General features: G+C 35.6%; 1 protein-coding gene across 2 annotated transcripts in view; it reads right to left on the bottom strand.

Annotated features, from left to right (window-relative positions):
- The window catches only part of MED13L (mediator complex subunit 13L), a 294,362-nt gene that overhangs the window by 254,347 nt on the left and 24,179 nt on the right, over positions 1 to 15,836 (bottom strand). For both annotated transcript variants that reach the window (XM_059139468.1, XM_059139469.1), the window contains exon 2: positions 6,073 to 6,310. In XM_059139468.1, the coding sequence (XP_058995451.1) occupies positions 6,073 to 6,310 (238 nt within the window). The remainder of the gene's footprint in view (positions 1 to 6,072; positions 6,311 to 15,836) is intronic.

Below are 15,836 nucleotides of genomic sequence, written 5' to 3'. Positions count from 1 at the left end.
GGGTGAAGATTCATGAAGTCTAGAAATTACCTATAAAATGGTTTAGCCAGAAAAAAGGTTATGTGTGTGTATACCCATCAATATTTTTCCCAAAAAAAGCTGAGGAGGGAACTAGGTTCTGTCTTGGAGATAGCTAAACAAAGGTTATATCAATCCTATCATTTCAGATTATATACATTATAATCTATATATACACATTACAGTACTAGCAAACTGGCTCTCCATTCTCTTCCCTCAGACTTCCTGCATCCTTACAAAATGTGCACTTCTCTTTCCAGAGGCTTGCAATCAGTTCGGTGGTATATGCAACAGTATTAGCATGTCGTAAATTATCTTACACCCGTCACTACTAGAAAACAAGATCTCTCTTTCCTAGTTCTCTAATGTCTAATGCTTTTTTGCAATTGCCCATACCTCCTGGCATAGGTGGCAGCACTCTGAAAAATAAAAAACCAATACTCATGACTATAAATGCAACAAAAGGTAATAATGGCCACTCTGCCTCTACACTGACGGTGGAGCCAATTCCCAAGGCTTCCAACACGATGGGGCATTTTTTAGAGGTAGACAGATGTCTACCTGTAATAATCAAAAGGAAAAGAGATAGCACAGATAAATTTTAAAATTATAGACTGCACATCTATAGCTTGGTTTCTTTATAGAACATACACAAAATAAAATGGATATTTTATACCTTATTTTTAATTAGGTTTCAATCTCCTCACAATATCAAATTATTAAACATTTTAAGCATATTTATTTTAAGTTAACCTTCTGAGAGTACAATACTGTGCTATGTTAGAAATATGTAAGATGGGCTTCATTCATTCACTCATTCAACAAGCATTACTAAGCACATACTAGGCCATATATAATATTTGTCTTTCTGGACCAGGGACTCTTAATGCTTTGGGTCAAGACATCTTTAGTTCCTAGAAGCCTGTATTTGCCCACTGTACCATTTTGGGGTTTTAAGAAAGCTTATCTTTCCCACCACTTACTAATAACCAATCAAATAACCAGAAGATTGTGTTCATAAAATAATTTCGTTTGGTGGAATTGGAAAAGTCAGTTTGGTGTATTTTATCAATCGCTAAAATTCAAACTGAAAAAATGCAAAAGAATTTAGTTAAGCAAAACGAACAAAGGTATAATGAAATAAAATTGGCAAAGACTATTAATAAAAAGTTCAGTATGTAATCATTGGTATTTTTTAACTTAAATAAATCTGTACCTTAAACTGAGGAAATGTTTAAGTTCATAGCTCAATTCAGAATAATTTATTACAATATTATTGCCTTCCTGCTCATACTCATCTTGTATATTATCTTCCTAATCATGTCTGAAACTTTCCTGATCAGAAACCTGTAACAATTCCTCAAAATCTATCAAATTCAGTGCAAATTCCTCATCCTTACTTCAGTGCACTCATTATGGCCCACCTTCAGGGTCTTTCAGTCTCTCCTCACTATTTCACTAATAGCCTAAGCTCCAAACAAACCTGCTCTTCACACCATTTGTTCACTGCCAGCAGGACCTTTGTACAGGCTACTTCCTCTAACAAGAACAAGTTCCATCACAACCTAGGTAGCTCCTACATATCCAATAAAATGCACCTCAAGCCTCTGGGCTTCCCATCATCTCCCTATCCTGTTTCCCAAGACTGAATCTGATGCTTGTGCAAAATCCTATAACCTAACCAGTTACAGCTTACTTCATTGTAGCATAATTATGGATTCATTTAGCTCCCCCCACCCCATAAGACTGTGAGCTCCTCAAGTACAAGGAGTCATTTTACATACCCAGGACTGATCACAGCTCTTGCCTAACATTAGAAGTTGAACAAACAGACCAGAAACCAAGAAGGTTATCAACCCTTGGCACTAGGGCTGTCAGTGTTCCTATTGTAAGTTTATAAAACATTTGTGCGTTGGTCCTAAAACGGAATGTCTGCCCATAGGGAAAGCAGTCAATCTAGTACATTTCTCTCCCACAGACTTTCAGTGTCTCTCTGCACTGTACATATTGTCTTGGGCTTGTCTTACACCCCTTTTAGACTCTCAACATTTCAAGGGTAGCAATTATATTCAAACACTGTAACTGGACCCACAGATATAGGTATTCATGGATGGACACAAGGAAGGACAGGCACATGTTTTGTGTTCAGCCAGTGCCCTGCTTCAACACCATTATGTGGAGAAGCCAGCAAAGTTACAAACCTACCTTACAGAGATCCAACAGACACATTTTAAAGTTCTGATCTCCTCATAATGCCATCTAAGGTTTATCATGAAACTATGTATAGCAGAAGTCTACACAATTGTCATATGTATAGGGAGGGATATCTTTGCTGCTCTGACATTTTATTATTCTCTTACTCTACCCAAATTTTAAAACTCAAACTCAAAAATCTGATCACTCCAACCCAAAAGTGTAATACTTTAAAAGTTAGTATTTTTATTGTAAGATTTTTATTTATTTATTTGTCAGAGACAGAGCAAGCATATGCAGAGGGAACGGCAGAGGGAGAAGGAGTGAGAGAAGAAAGCTCCCCACCAAGCAGGGAGACTGATGTGGGCCTCAATCCTGGGACCCTGGGATCATGACCTAAGCCGAAGGCAGATGCTTAACCGACTGAACCATCCAGGTGGCCCCAAAAGTTAGTATTTGAGGAACTTTAGCAAGCACTGAATGTTCTACAGATCATTTAAAAACTGTCAAGGTGTTTTAATTTTGTTGAATGAGTTGTCAATGTAGTAGCAACAGCAACAGTCACAATTAGATGAACTGTTCTCTGTGTTATTCTAAGAACTTTTAACTTTTCTTACCCTTATAACCCAATTTACAGTGAGGAAAGTGAGGCAAGTTACTTAATCAACGATACACAGCCAGCAAGCAACTGAGCAGGGACTCAAACCCACCCCATGCTCTGAACTACTATGCCAGATAAATAGCAAAATACTAGGCAAGATAAATAGCAATTCTCCAGACATGGGCCCAAAGGTGTTTAACTAAGTGACAGGGACAGACTAGAAAGGTATTTAAGTGCTCCCTCTGACTATTTCATAGATACTTCAAACAATTAACAAAAAAAAAAAAAAATCTAGTACCTTGAAACTAAACTGTGTGCCTATCCTGTAGAATTGTTCTCTTTCTATGACAATACTTTACACATTAAATCAAAGATGGTTGCTTTGGTGTTGTATTATAGTGAGGCTTCTTAGTAGTATCCCATTTAGGGTACATTGTAAAGACAAGGGAACTACCAAGGATTTTAAGAAATAGTAAAATGTCCCTATAAAAAGAAAATGTTACAGTAATGGTACCATCACGCTTAATGTTTACAGGGTTCTGTTAAAATTTATTTTACCTAAAATGAAATCACTCTTACATATATTAAAGATCAAAACAGATTTCAAAATATCCTCACTTACTATGACCACCAATTAAAATATTTCTTTGTATCTTTTTCTCATGATCACTCTACCTGTCATACAAAGTTATCCTTATGCCATTCACTTTTCTAATTAAGTTCAAATACTTTCTAATATTAGGTTGAACCATATAAAATTACCTTTTCCAACCACTTTTACGTATGGACTGGACACTTCACAGGCTTTACTTTAATCCAGTAACTTTCCCCAATTCAACATATCAAAGAGAACAGACATACTTAACAAAGTTATGACTGTTCCATCACTGGATTACTTTCCTGGTGGCACACAAGAGAACAGCATACACTGCTTTCAGACTCAATAAAAATAAAAAATAATCATTCTCCTGAGAAATCATTCTCAATATATTGTCAGATGAAAAAAATGGAGTTACAAAACAGTATAACATCAATTCCATTTATACATAAAAATACCAAATATTAAAACTGTTTTAGGAGCACCAGGGTGGCTCAGTGGGTTAAAGCCTCTGCCTTCGGCTCAGGTCATGATCCCACAATTCTGGGATCAAGTCCCACATCGGGCTCTCTGCTCCCCGGAAACCTGCTTCCTCCTCTCTCTGTCTGCCTCTCTGCCTACTACTTGTGATCTCGGTCTGTCAAATAAATAAAATCTTTTTTTTTTTTTTTAACTGTTTTAGACATCAGAATTTTTGTTCTCTTCACTTGACAGTTGTGTTTTCCTAATTTTCTAATTAAAATGTAGTATTTCTGTGTTTTGTAAAAAACAGTTCAAAAAAAGTCGATCTTTCCTTATTCTTTACCAAAAAAATACTTAATACATCAATGAAATATAAAGCAACTATAAAAAAATAAATAAAGCAACTATAAAAATTTTAAATAGCCTTCATCTTTTTGTTAACTCGGTAACAAAGTCCATGAGAAATAACACAGTGACTTAATTCTAAGAGCACTGATTATGTGCTTTGTTGGTATGTACAAATAACTTTATACATCAGGTACTTTGGGTTTGGCTTCATCATTATTATAAAGTGATAATTTGTGCTGCTAACAAATAAAGACCAGACCAAAAAGTTAAAACATATGGTATCAATATGGAGTAGAGAAATGGAAGGAGATTAAGAATCAGAATCATGAGAAATAAAGGATGAACAAACAAAAATGCTCTATTCCTCTACTACTTGTGAAAAAAATTTTAGAACAAAAATATATGTCTTGATACTTAAATGGACAAACATAGATGTTATAATTATCTTCTAGGGGTATCTTATTATAAAAACCCTGATAAATGGAATCCAGATGCAGTTAAGCTAATTTTACCTTAGTTCCCTGCTAACTACATGAAATATGCTTTGATATGTACGTAAGTTCTGATAGTCTGCTGATTAACCAGCTAAGTAAGCAATCTTACCCAGACAGGGTTCTTATATTTATAAACCAAATATTCTACAAAGTAAGGAAAGCAAGGTTTGTGTTGAATAGACAAATGGACTATAAGGTAAACAGCTAATTAGTCCACTGAGGTTTACTGCCCTCTGGCTGTTGTGGCCTGGGATATCACAGATTTTTTTAAAACAGCTGCAAAGGAAAGCTAGGAATATATCAAGCAAAAGTTGGCAGGAAATCCTTTAGGCAAATTCAAACACCTTAGAATAGGCCCTCAAATATAAAGTTAGTTTTACTCCTTCCTTTAAAAAAAAGAATACTAAATATATCAACTAACAAAACATTTCAAATGCTATCTGAACTTTTTCAATCACACACTAACAAAATACAGAGTAGTTTGGACATAATAAAAGTTGGCTCTAGGAGACTTAGGTCAGGAAGATTAATGTACTACCCTAAGGATTGTAATTAATCTTGATTTAGAAAAGTTCTTTAGCATGCTAGATGGAAACATTTAGGTAAAGAAGTAAAAAATTTTGAGCATTCAAGAATATTAATAACGTTTCCAATGGTTATAAATCTGTGGTAAATACAAAAAGTAACTTAGAATAATGAAACTCTTATATTAATTCAAAGTTTCCAGATATCAGATGTAATCTGAGGTTAAAAATTAGGCAACACTGGACCAAGTAGTTTCTGAAATCACCTAATTATATAAAATGCAGAAACAAAACAAAGGAAAACTTGCCATATCAAAATTATACCAGATTCTTTATATTAATCTTTCTTCAGAATACTATCCAATGTCATCTCATAATTTTGTCCAGTAAGGCTTGTACTAACTTTCTCTTATCACTTTATAATCTTCCATCAGAGTTCAGCTGGTAATGAACCACAACAGCCACAATCCAAGAAAAAACAATTCTGTTCATTTCACTGACTTGCTAATTACTCACAATTCACTATCACTTTAAAACAGCGGATCTTGCCTTGATTCCACCCCCAAAACATCTAGAAGACACAATATTTCCTTTAGAAACAGTGGTTCACAGGTTCTGGTTCCTAGCATGACTGGGAAAGAACAAGAGATCTGGGGGGGAAGGGAGGGCACAGAAAGAAGAGGGGTAAGAGTGAAGACCTTCCTTTTGAGAGACACACACATTAAACAATTGGATTTTTCTCAGCAAGTCTTAATAAATATTTTTCGAAATTTACTACTATTAAGAAATATATAAGATGATAACAGTTTTTAAGAAAAAAAACAAAAAGCTTACCCTGCAGCTCATGATGTATTACACCTACTAGGTTGGGTTCGTCTCCCCACCAGAATATCCATAATTCTTTGCAATCTGGTTTGACATCACGACGCCATACACACAGCAAGTTGGCTTGCAGACAACGGATGAAACTTAACAGGATTGGATCATCTTGGGCTGGGGCTGAAATTATGGGTCCACAGTCCCCGTGCCCTCCAAAATTGTACCTACGCCATTTGATTCCCGTGAGTTCAGCCTGGAAAAAAAACAAGAAAATTACAAGGGTTTTGGTATTTCTTCTTAATCACAGAATACTAAGAACAAGCTCCCATTCAGACAAGCAAATTTGCTAAAATAACTATTTATATTACTTCAGATAAAATTTCTCTTACTGAATAATTTCGTCAGTCCTCCTTGATTTTAAAAGGGAGAAAAAAAATCACTTCTTCATATCAAGATTTCTACACAGCTCTTTATATTAAATACCAAATTACAACAAACAGATGACAGATAGAAACTTTGCTTCTAAGAACAATTCCCTACTGTAGTTTTGTCTTTTGTTTTCTAAACACATTTTAAAACACCGACACGAAACCAGCTGAGAGCAGAACCTGGATCTTTATTCCATTACCTACATTTGTTTTTTTTGTTTAAGATTTTATTTATTTATTTGACGGACAGAGATCACAAGTAAGCAGAGACGCAGGCAGAGAGGGGGGGGAAGCAGGCTCCTTGCTGAGCTGAGAGCCCGATGTGGGGCTCCATCCCAGGACCCTGAGATCATGACCTGAGCCGAAGGCAGAGGCTTAACCCACTGAGCCACCCAGGCAAAAAGTATAAATGATATAGCTATCATTACTAGTAATGATAGTACAATTTCTCTTTTTTCATATCCTTTTTGCATTTTTCTCAGACAAGTTCCTTTATTTCTTCAAATGAAAGCAGTGTGTGTGTGTGTGTGTGTGTGTGTGTGTGTTTTAAACAAAAAGCTTAACTTCAATTTTTAAATAAATGTCAAATGTCAAAGAAGCAAACTAAATAAAAAGCTAAAAGGGGGCAGCTGAAATCAGAAAAGTTAAGTAGGAGACTAACTTTTCTTATATTCACCTAAACTAGTGTTGTGTGTTCATGGACCAGGGGGTGGGGGTGGGGGGGCTGAAGGGAGGAGAGATAAAAGATACCAATAAATATAAATCACTACTGTGATTTTTGTGATAACCATATGTAAAAGTTTAGAAAATTAAGAACTATCAGAGATTTAAATATTAGGTGAGACAGTCCCCCAAGAAATCTATGAATGGCAATTTACTCACTAGAATACTTTCACCTATAACACTCCACGTGGTCCAGCAAACAAAGTATTTGGCTTTGATTCAAAAGAATGGTTTCCTAATCCTAGCACTTGCACTAACTTCCTATTGGTGCTTCTCTGGTCTCAGTGATAAAGGGAAGCCATGGCCACCTGCTCCGTATTTTTTATGGAGTTGTTCTAGCAAGTGACAGAACACAGATGCAAGTGACGTAACAACAAGCCTACAAACTTAATCAGTTCATAACTAATTCAGCTGGAAAAACTGGAGAATGTCCAATTATTTTAAAACAATTTAGTTCTTTTACCTTAAAGCTAAAATTAAATATCATTATACCAGTCTTCACTGGAAAATCTAAAAATGGACCACTATTTAAGCCTGACAGAGATAACTAAGCATAAAGTTAATGTTAAAGACTTAGCTTTAAACTTGGAATTATTGTTTGGTAAGAGCAAAGACAATTTAATGATACTGAAATACTGTCCAAAAAAATCCCTATTATGGATGTATATTCACTTAGACTAATATATGTCCCCATATACCATGATCACATTTAGAGCTAAAAAGCAATTCCATGGGGCGCCTGGGTGGCTCAGTGGGTTAAGCCTCTGCCTTCGGCTCAGGTCATGATCCCAAGATCCTGGGATAGACCCCCACATCGGGCTCTCTGCTCAGCAGGGAACCTGCTTCCCCCTCTCTCTCTGCCTGCCTCTCTGCCTACTTGTGATCTCTGTCAAATAAATAAATAAAATCTCTAAAAAAAAAAAAAAAGAGAGAGAGAGAAAAGCAATTCCACACAAACTTCTATGGACGAATTTCTGACAAAAGTATAAATCTCCAAGATTTAAAATTCTTTTTCTAATGATTTCAAAATTGGGAAGCAACCCTTTAAAATATTTCTAGAGACAAGTTATCCCAAAACACAGTATTTCTCTCTGCCAAAGACAAACAATCCACAATTATATTTAAATTTAAAATTACATGGTTTTTAAAATATAAAATCAAAAGGATGAAATTAAAATATACAAGGAACAAAAACAATATGCACATATATATAATAATAACCACAACCATCACCACAGAGTCATCACCTATTTATTAATAACAAGCACCACAGTAGGGTCTTCACACTGTGTAATTTCTAACATTAAACAATATACTAGTATCACCACATGTAATTTCTAATCTTCACAAACAGACAGCTGAAGAATTAGGACTCAGGTTAAATAATTCTGCCATAACTACAAAGGCAGCAAATGGCAGAACCCAAATATAACTCGATTTAAAGCATAACTGAATTTAGAGCATAAATTCTTTCCCACTCTACCATGCTGCTTCATAAGGCTAATGGTAAAAATTAGTCCTAGAGGATTATAAAATAGTACAAAGAAACTGTCATCTACTCAATTTAGCAATGGCAAGAGCTCATGGCCATACTTTCTAATTTAAGAAAGTTCATGAATCTTTCTTTAGTCTTCCTGAGGTATTAAGAAAACTAGTACAAGAGTGCCCACACACCATCCCATGAATAGAAGACTTTTTTTTAATTTCACATAGATAATTATGTGAACATGTTACCACTATAAGACTAATCTACACAAGCTAATTTTTAGAGGATATGTATAACAAACCAAGAAAACAACAATTCTAATAATAGCAAGAAAGGCTAGAAGGAAATATTCTCATCAATGGCTGGCATCTGCTGTACAGGTAGTCACGGTCCTCAGAAAATTGAACTTAACTGGCAGAGACTCCCCTGGCCTAAAGAGAAAGCCACTATAGTCAGTTCAGAATGGTTGGAATTAAATAGATTGTAACAGAATCAGGATAAATGCACTTTCTAACAGCAGGAATGTATTTAAAGAAAATTTATATTGATTCTTAATGTGCTATTCTTTAGGCACAATACATAAGAAATGAGCTGATAAATTCCTCCAGTGGAAATCATTTATTTGCACTGACCCAATGCAATCAGAACCCACATGACCACACAGAACAGTATATACTTGCAGTGTCTCCCCCTCAGAGTTAAAACTATATTCAGTGATTACCAAACAGTAAAAGTTACAGGCCTTGATATGAATGAACTTAGGGTGTAGTATCATGGAAAGAACACTGGCTGGAGATCAAAAGATCTAGATTCAAGTCCTGGTTTTTCAACTATTTACCTATATGACATTAGGAAATCTACTCCATCTCAGGGACCATAGCTTCCTGACCTGTAAAGTGATATGGTTGACCTAGATTCTATAAATGAGTTCAAGTCTCCTGGCCCAGGCTAATTACATCCCACTCACAAAGGCAACTTGTAAATGAGATTGAACCCTTAATTATATGCCTTAGAATGATCAGTAGAAATAGGGGAGCTGCCAGAAGATTTGAATTTTCAAGAAACAGGTAAAAGAAAGACTTCTCAAACTACAGAACAATTACCTTAATATCAATCCTGAGCAGGATTTTAGGACAGTGTATATAGAAAAGGTAGCTGTGATCAACAGGGACTAACACGAGCGCACTAGGAAATTCCCAATCTGCCTCATCTCACAATCTCCAGTGATAGGGTTACTACTCTGGTAGACCAGAGATATACAGCAAACATATTAAATCATCCCTCAACTTGAGTCACAAAAAGAAAAAGTCAGGGATAATAGAAAACTTCTGTTAAAACATAACTAATCAGCTCCAGGTAAAGACACCAGCGTAAACACACACATCTGCTTTTGCTCTCTTAAATCCCTCTAAAACATCAGTAAAGAATTTGTTTGTTTTTGTTTTGCTTTTCCCTTAAATCATAAAATCACAATGGAAGGTAGGAGAGGAGATGAGAGCAACAAGATTTTGAAAGTTAAGAAATAGATGCTCAAGAGATAAAGAAATTTTTAATACCTGAAACACTGAATCCTAGCTATGGAGAAAGGGCAGATAAAACACAATTTTTACAGAATCCCCTCAGCCTCAGGAATCAAAAATACAGGTATCTCTGGAAGGAGGGTTAAAAGGCAGAGAGGAGATAAAATAAGGAAAACTGGCTGAAAGCCTACTTAGAACCCACTGCCCCTCTTACCCCATCAAACAAATGGAAGGGTATACTCTGGGGCCAGTAACAGAGGTTATCCTGACTGGGGGACACAGACACACCTGAATGCAGGGAATCAAACTGAAAACAGTGCATTAGGTGAACATGTACAGAATAGAAGTCAAAAACCACCCTCTCCCATTATCTCCCTCTAAGCACCCAGAAAGCTGGTAGCCAGTCTTTCATCCCCCAGAGAGAGGCATCTGGAAAAGTCTTCCTTGGGAAATCTAACCAACTCAAGAGAAAAGAACTCAAAATACTGACATCAGAGGTTCCCCAACTAATGAGCCCACCCAGATCTGTGAAGTACACAGTAAACAAATGTCACTCACATACTCAACTTCCAAGATGTTTCTTAGTCCACCATTTCTAAACATGAACAGAAAACCCGGAACTACTAGTCGAGGAAAAACATGAAGGAATGACAGAGACAAAAACAAATAGAAACAAAAAGAAAATTCAGAGGAAACAGACAACATTGGGAGAAGAAAAAAAAAACTTAATCCATCATTAATATTCTCAAACAGATAAAATAGTGCAACCATTTAAAAAGAACAGCACACTATTTCAGAAAAGAAGAACCAAAAATTAAAAGAGAGCTCTTGGAAATTCTTAAATAAGGATGCCAGAATGATAAAACTCAACAAAAGGGCTGGAAGATAAAGTTCAGAAATTTACTTTCTCCCAGAAAGTAAAGCAAAAATACAAAAATGAAAAATAGAGAGGATGAGGGAGATAAAATCAGAGGAGCAGCCCAAGAAGTTCAAAACCAAATAACAGAGCGTTCAAAAGAGAAAATACAGAAAATGAAAAAGAGGAAATGACTGATAAAATAATTAAAGAAAATTTCCCAGAAAAATAGAATGTGAATTTCTAGATTGAAAGGACTTTCTGAATACCCAGAACAATACATTAAAAGAGGCTCAAGGAAGGCATATTAACTTGCAACACACACAAGTTCCTCAAAGCTTCCATACTGTATAAAGAGATCACAATGAATCAGGAAATCAGAAAGATTTCTAACTTCACAACAGCAATACCAGAAGCAAGAAGGCAATGTGGTGCAATTGCCTCCAAATTCTAAAGGAAAAGTATTTCCAAACGAGATATCTATGCCAATCTAAAATATCAAGTATATAAGCAGAATAAATAGATTTTAAATGATGCAAGGCCTTAAAAAAACAGAAACAAAAAACAAAAAGTAACACCATTTCTCAGGAAACTATTAGAGATGTATCCCATCTCTAAAAAGAGGGAATAAACCATATAAGCCATGAGATCCAGGAAACAGATCCAACATGGGACAGAGCAAAATGAATTCCTAAAAGAAAAAAAACAGGGATTATCAGATGGTTACAGGTTTTCAACTGCGTATCAATGTACAGAGCAACCAATCCAAATTATAACAGGTCATCTCTCAAGAAGATGGTACTAACAGAATACATGTAGAAGTCTTAAAAGGGGACTCAGACGATAGGCAAAAAGAATGGGAAGGATTAATTTAAAATACACAAAAAAGTTACAGTCCAAAAAAGAAAAAAAGTAATTACTATCTTCAAAATTACGCAGAAAAGGAAAAGCAATGAGAATATACTGGATGGCTCAACCATGCATTAACATAATCAAACAAATGTTAACACTGAATAAGCTAACCAAAAGAACCATATAACTACTTCAGTAAAATGGATGGATGGGAAAAGTTTTTGTAGGAGGTAGAATCAATGAGCTAAATCCTCATCCTCAATAGTGAAAGATGCAGAATTTGAAAACCTTAAAAGAAACTACAAGCTTAATATTTAAAAACATTTAAGTAGAATCCAGATAATCAACAAAAGGGGATGAAAATGTTTGTCTCTTGGAAAAGGTAAAGTAGGGGCCAGGAGCAGATGTGCATTATTCATAAAAACCTTGTAGAACCATTTGATTCTTTAACTATATATGAATACAACTCTAATTTTTAAAAAAGAAGAAAACTAATCAAAAATGTAGCAAAAAATTTTATTTACTATATCAAGAAGTTACTAATTCTGAGAATTCACTTATACCATTTTGTAGACGGAGTCTACCAAATTCCTAAGCTTAAGAATAATTCAGTATCCCCTAAATTGTGCTGCGAAAGTCAAAAGGTTATTTACCATATGTTAAAATATTGTGTTCTGCCTCTTTTCTCCATTGCTAGACTATAAAAATTTCAATTAAAGGGTACTTGGGTGACTCAGTTGAGCATCTGATTCTTGATTTCAGCTCAGGTCATAATCTTAAGGCTGTGAAACTGAGCCCCCACTTTGAGCTCCATGCTGGGCACGGAGCCTGTTTAAGATTCTCTCCCTCCCTCTCCCTTTTTTTTCTTTTTTTAAGATTTTATTTATTTATCTCACAGAGAGAGAGAGAGAGAGAGGAGAGCCCAAGCAGGGGGAGGGGTAAGAAAGAGGAAAAAGCAGGCTCCCACTAAGCAGGGAGCCCAATAGAGGGCTTGATCCCAGGACTCTGGGATCATGACCTGGGCCAAATGCAGATGCCTGAGTCACCCAGGCACCTCTCTCCTTTTCCCTTTGCACAACCCCCCCAACGCCAAAAACAAAAACAAAATGAAAACAAAAACAAAAAATAAAAAACTTCAATTAAGCAGAGATATACTTCCAGCTGCATGCCTCCTCCGACCTAGGTCTGCTTAACTCTTCCTACCCATAGCTAAGCAGCTTGCCAAGGTTGCATTCCCTCTGCAGAGGAGCTGAGGCCAATAGGTCAATGGTCCTCCATGTGATTCCCATCTAACATATGATTTCCATATTGTGAGAAATACAATGTAACTCTCTATACAATGAAGTTGTATATCAAAGATGCTTTCTAACATCTGTATATTTTTGCTGATACATAATAACTTTTTTCCTGAATTGTGATTTCATTTTCAGCCCTCAGTTTACCAATATTAATTCAAAACCATAAAGATAAAAAATAGGGAGCTGGTTTAGCACATGTATGAGTGAAAGGGGTCCAAAGATTTTGACAGTAAGTTTAATATAATTAAACAATGTGAAATAGCTACAAAAAAAGTTACTGCCATCTTAAGCTCCATTAATAAAAACATGGTACCGAGATCCTACACAATAGATCTTATACAGCAAGTCACTAGTCAATACTGCTTTTAGCTCCCAGCTCCACACTTTGACAGAAATATAAACAGGAACAAATTAACAAATGAGGGACTAGGATGGACAGGAAATCTAAACAGGTCATATAGCTAGAGGTTATATAGCCTCATGTTCAATCCTTCCAAGCAAAAAACATGGCATCAAAAATAAATAAATAAATAAAAATAAAGGCATAGCTGAAGTAAGGTGAATGAATTTAATATGGAGTTAACATTCTAAAGAAATCTATAAAGTCTTCAATTTATACGAAAGACTCATATGTGGAAGATGAATTAGATTTGCTCAGCACAGACCAAGTAATAGCAGAGAATTGATGATTAAAACAACAATAGTGAGAGTTTTCTCAAGAAAGAATCCCTGGCTGAGATCCCTGAGAAGCACAGATACAAGGTGTTAAGGAGAAGTTGTTAATACTGGATGTGGCTTCAGGGGCACCTGGGTGGCTCAGTGGATTAAGCCTCTGCCTTTGGCTTAGGTCATGATCTCAGGGTCCTGGGATCGAGCCCCATATCAGGCTTTCTGCTCAGCAAGAAGCCTGCTTCCCCCTCCCTCTCTGCTTACTTGTGATCTCTCTCTCTGTATCGAATAAATAAAATCTTTAAAAAAAAAAAAAAAACTGCATATGGCTTCAAACATCAAAGGATTGGCTGGACAACTAAATTTATAAGATTCCTTTCAAACCTGAAATATGAATCTCAAAGGTTCTTTTCTTCCAATCATGAGATTTTAAGCCTCTAGTATCATTTGTATCTCAGTCAACTAACTAGTTCAAGAGGCTGACAAACTATACCCCATGGGTTGGCCAATTATTTTTATGAAGTTTTATCCATACACAATTTTACCCATTTATTTACATACTGACTCAGGTTCCCTCCACACTACAACTATAGAGCTGAATAGTTGCAACTGAGACTGTATGACCCACAAGCCTGAAATAACAACTCTAATCCTTTAAAAAGAAAAAAAGGTCTGCTGACCCCTGAACTACGATAACATACACAGGCAAATATGACTTTTAAAACATAAGAAGCACCATAACTTTTATCAAAAACAACTAGACAAAAAACATGAAACTGTTCAAACACTGAACAAAGGCTGCACAAAGCCAGGATCTCTGAGTGAAGGAAAACAAATGAAGCAGGCCCTGCAAAGGCTGAGGCAGCTGGAATTTATGAGAACAGATCACCAGAAAGCTCTACAGAAAAAGAGCTCCAGAGATCTGATAGGGGTTCTTGAGAAAATGTTCCTGCATACACTAAGCTACAGTTCAAAAAGAAAAATTCCAAGAGGCCAGGCAAAGAATTACTAGAGAGTCATCACTCCAAAAGCTCACACAGAGCTAGAAGACAGTCTAATTCTGAAGAGTCAGGGTGAAAATACACTGTTAAATATCATGGACATTAAACAGAGACCACAAAAAGGCCATGCCTCAAAAGTAAGAAACTAGGCCTATGTTAAATAAAGACTGCTCTAAACCACCCAAATAATTGAGTCTCAAAAATAATGATCATCACCACAATCATCATCTCATCTACAAGTTAACTGCCAGCCAAAACAAAATTCAACTTTACAGGAAAGAAATAAAATCCAGACTCTCAACAATATAATAATCACAATATCTAGCATCCAATAAAAGGATATCAGACATTCAAAGATATAGCAAAAGGAGACTCATGGTCAGGAGAAAAATCAGTGAAGAGAAACAAACCCAGAAATGGAAGAGATGACAGAATTTAAAAATCAGTTTTAAAACAGCTATTATAATTATGGTCAAGAATTGAAAGGAAAACATGAATAAAAAATGAAAAATATAAGAGCATAAAAATTTCCAGACACAAAATATGAAATAAAAAATTCACAGAATAGGCTTAACAGTAAATTAAGCACAACCCCCCCCCCAAAAGAAAACTAGGGGACTTGACAACAAACAGTATAATTATACAAGCTGAAGAACAGAGAATTTTTTTTTAATTGAAAGAATAAATATAAAAGCAGAACGCTATAAAGTACTCTAACATGCATGTAATTAGAGTCCCAGAATGCAAAGGTAGAAGGGAGGATAAGAAAAAGTTTTTGAAAAATAGCCAAACTATCTCCAAATTTCATGAGAAAAATGTATTTCAGACTCAAAGAGTTCTGTTACTCAAAACAATACAAACAAAAAAAGCTCAACTTCTGATCATCAGTGATTTAAAAAAAAACTATTAAAAGCTGTCAACACGGAAAGAGGACACATTACATAAG

Source organism: Mustela lutreola, chromosome 11 (assembly GCF_030435805.1).
Source record: "Mustela lutreola isolate mMusLut2 chromosome 11, mMusLut2.pri, whole genome shotgun sequence".
NCBI classification, from domain to species: domain Eukaryota; kingdom Metazoa; phylum Chordata; class Mammalia; order Carnivora; family Mustelidae; genus Mustela; species Mustela lutreola.
The sequence above is the reverse complement of the archived record's forward strand: the minus strand, read 5'-3'. Positions and strand labels throughout refer to the sequence as shown.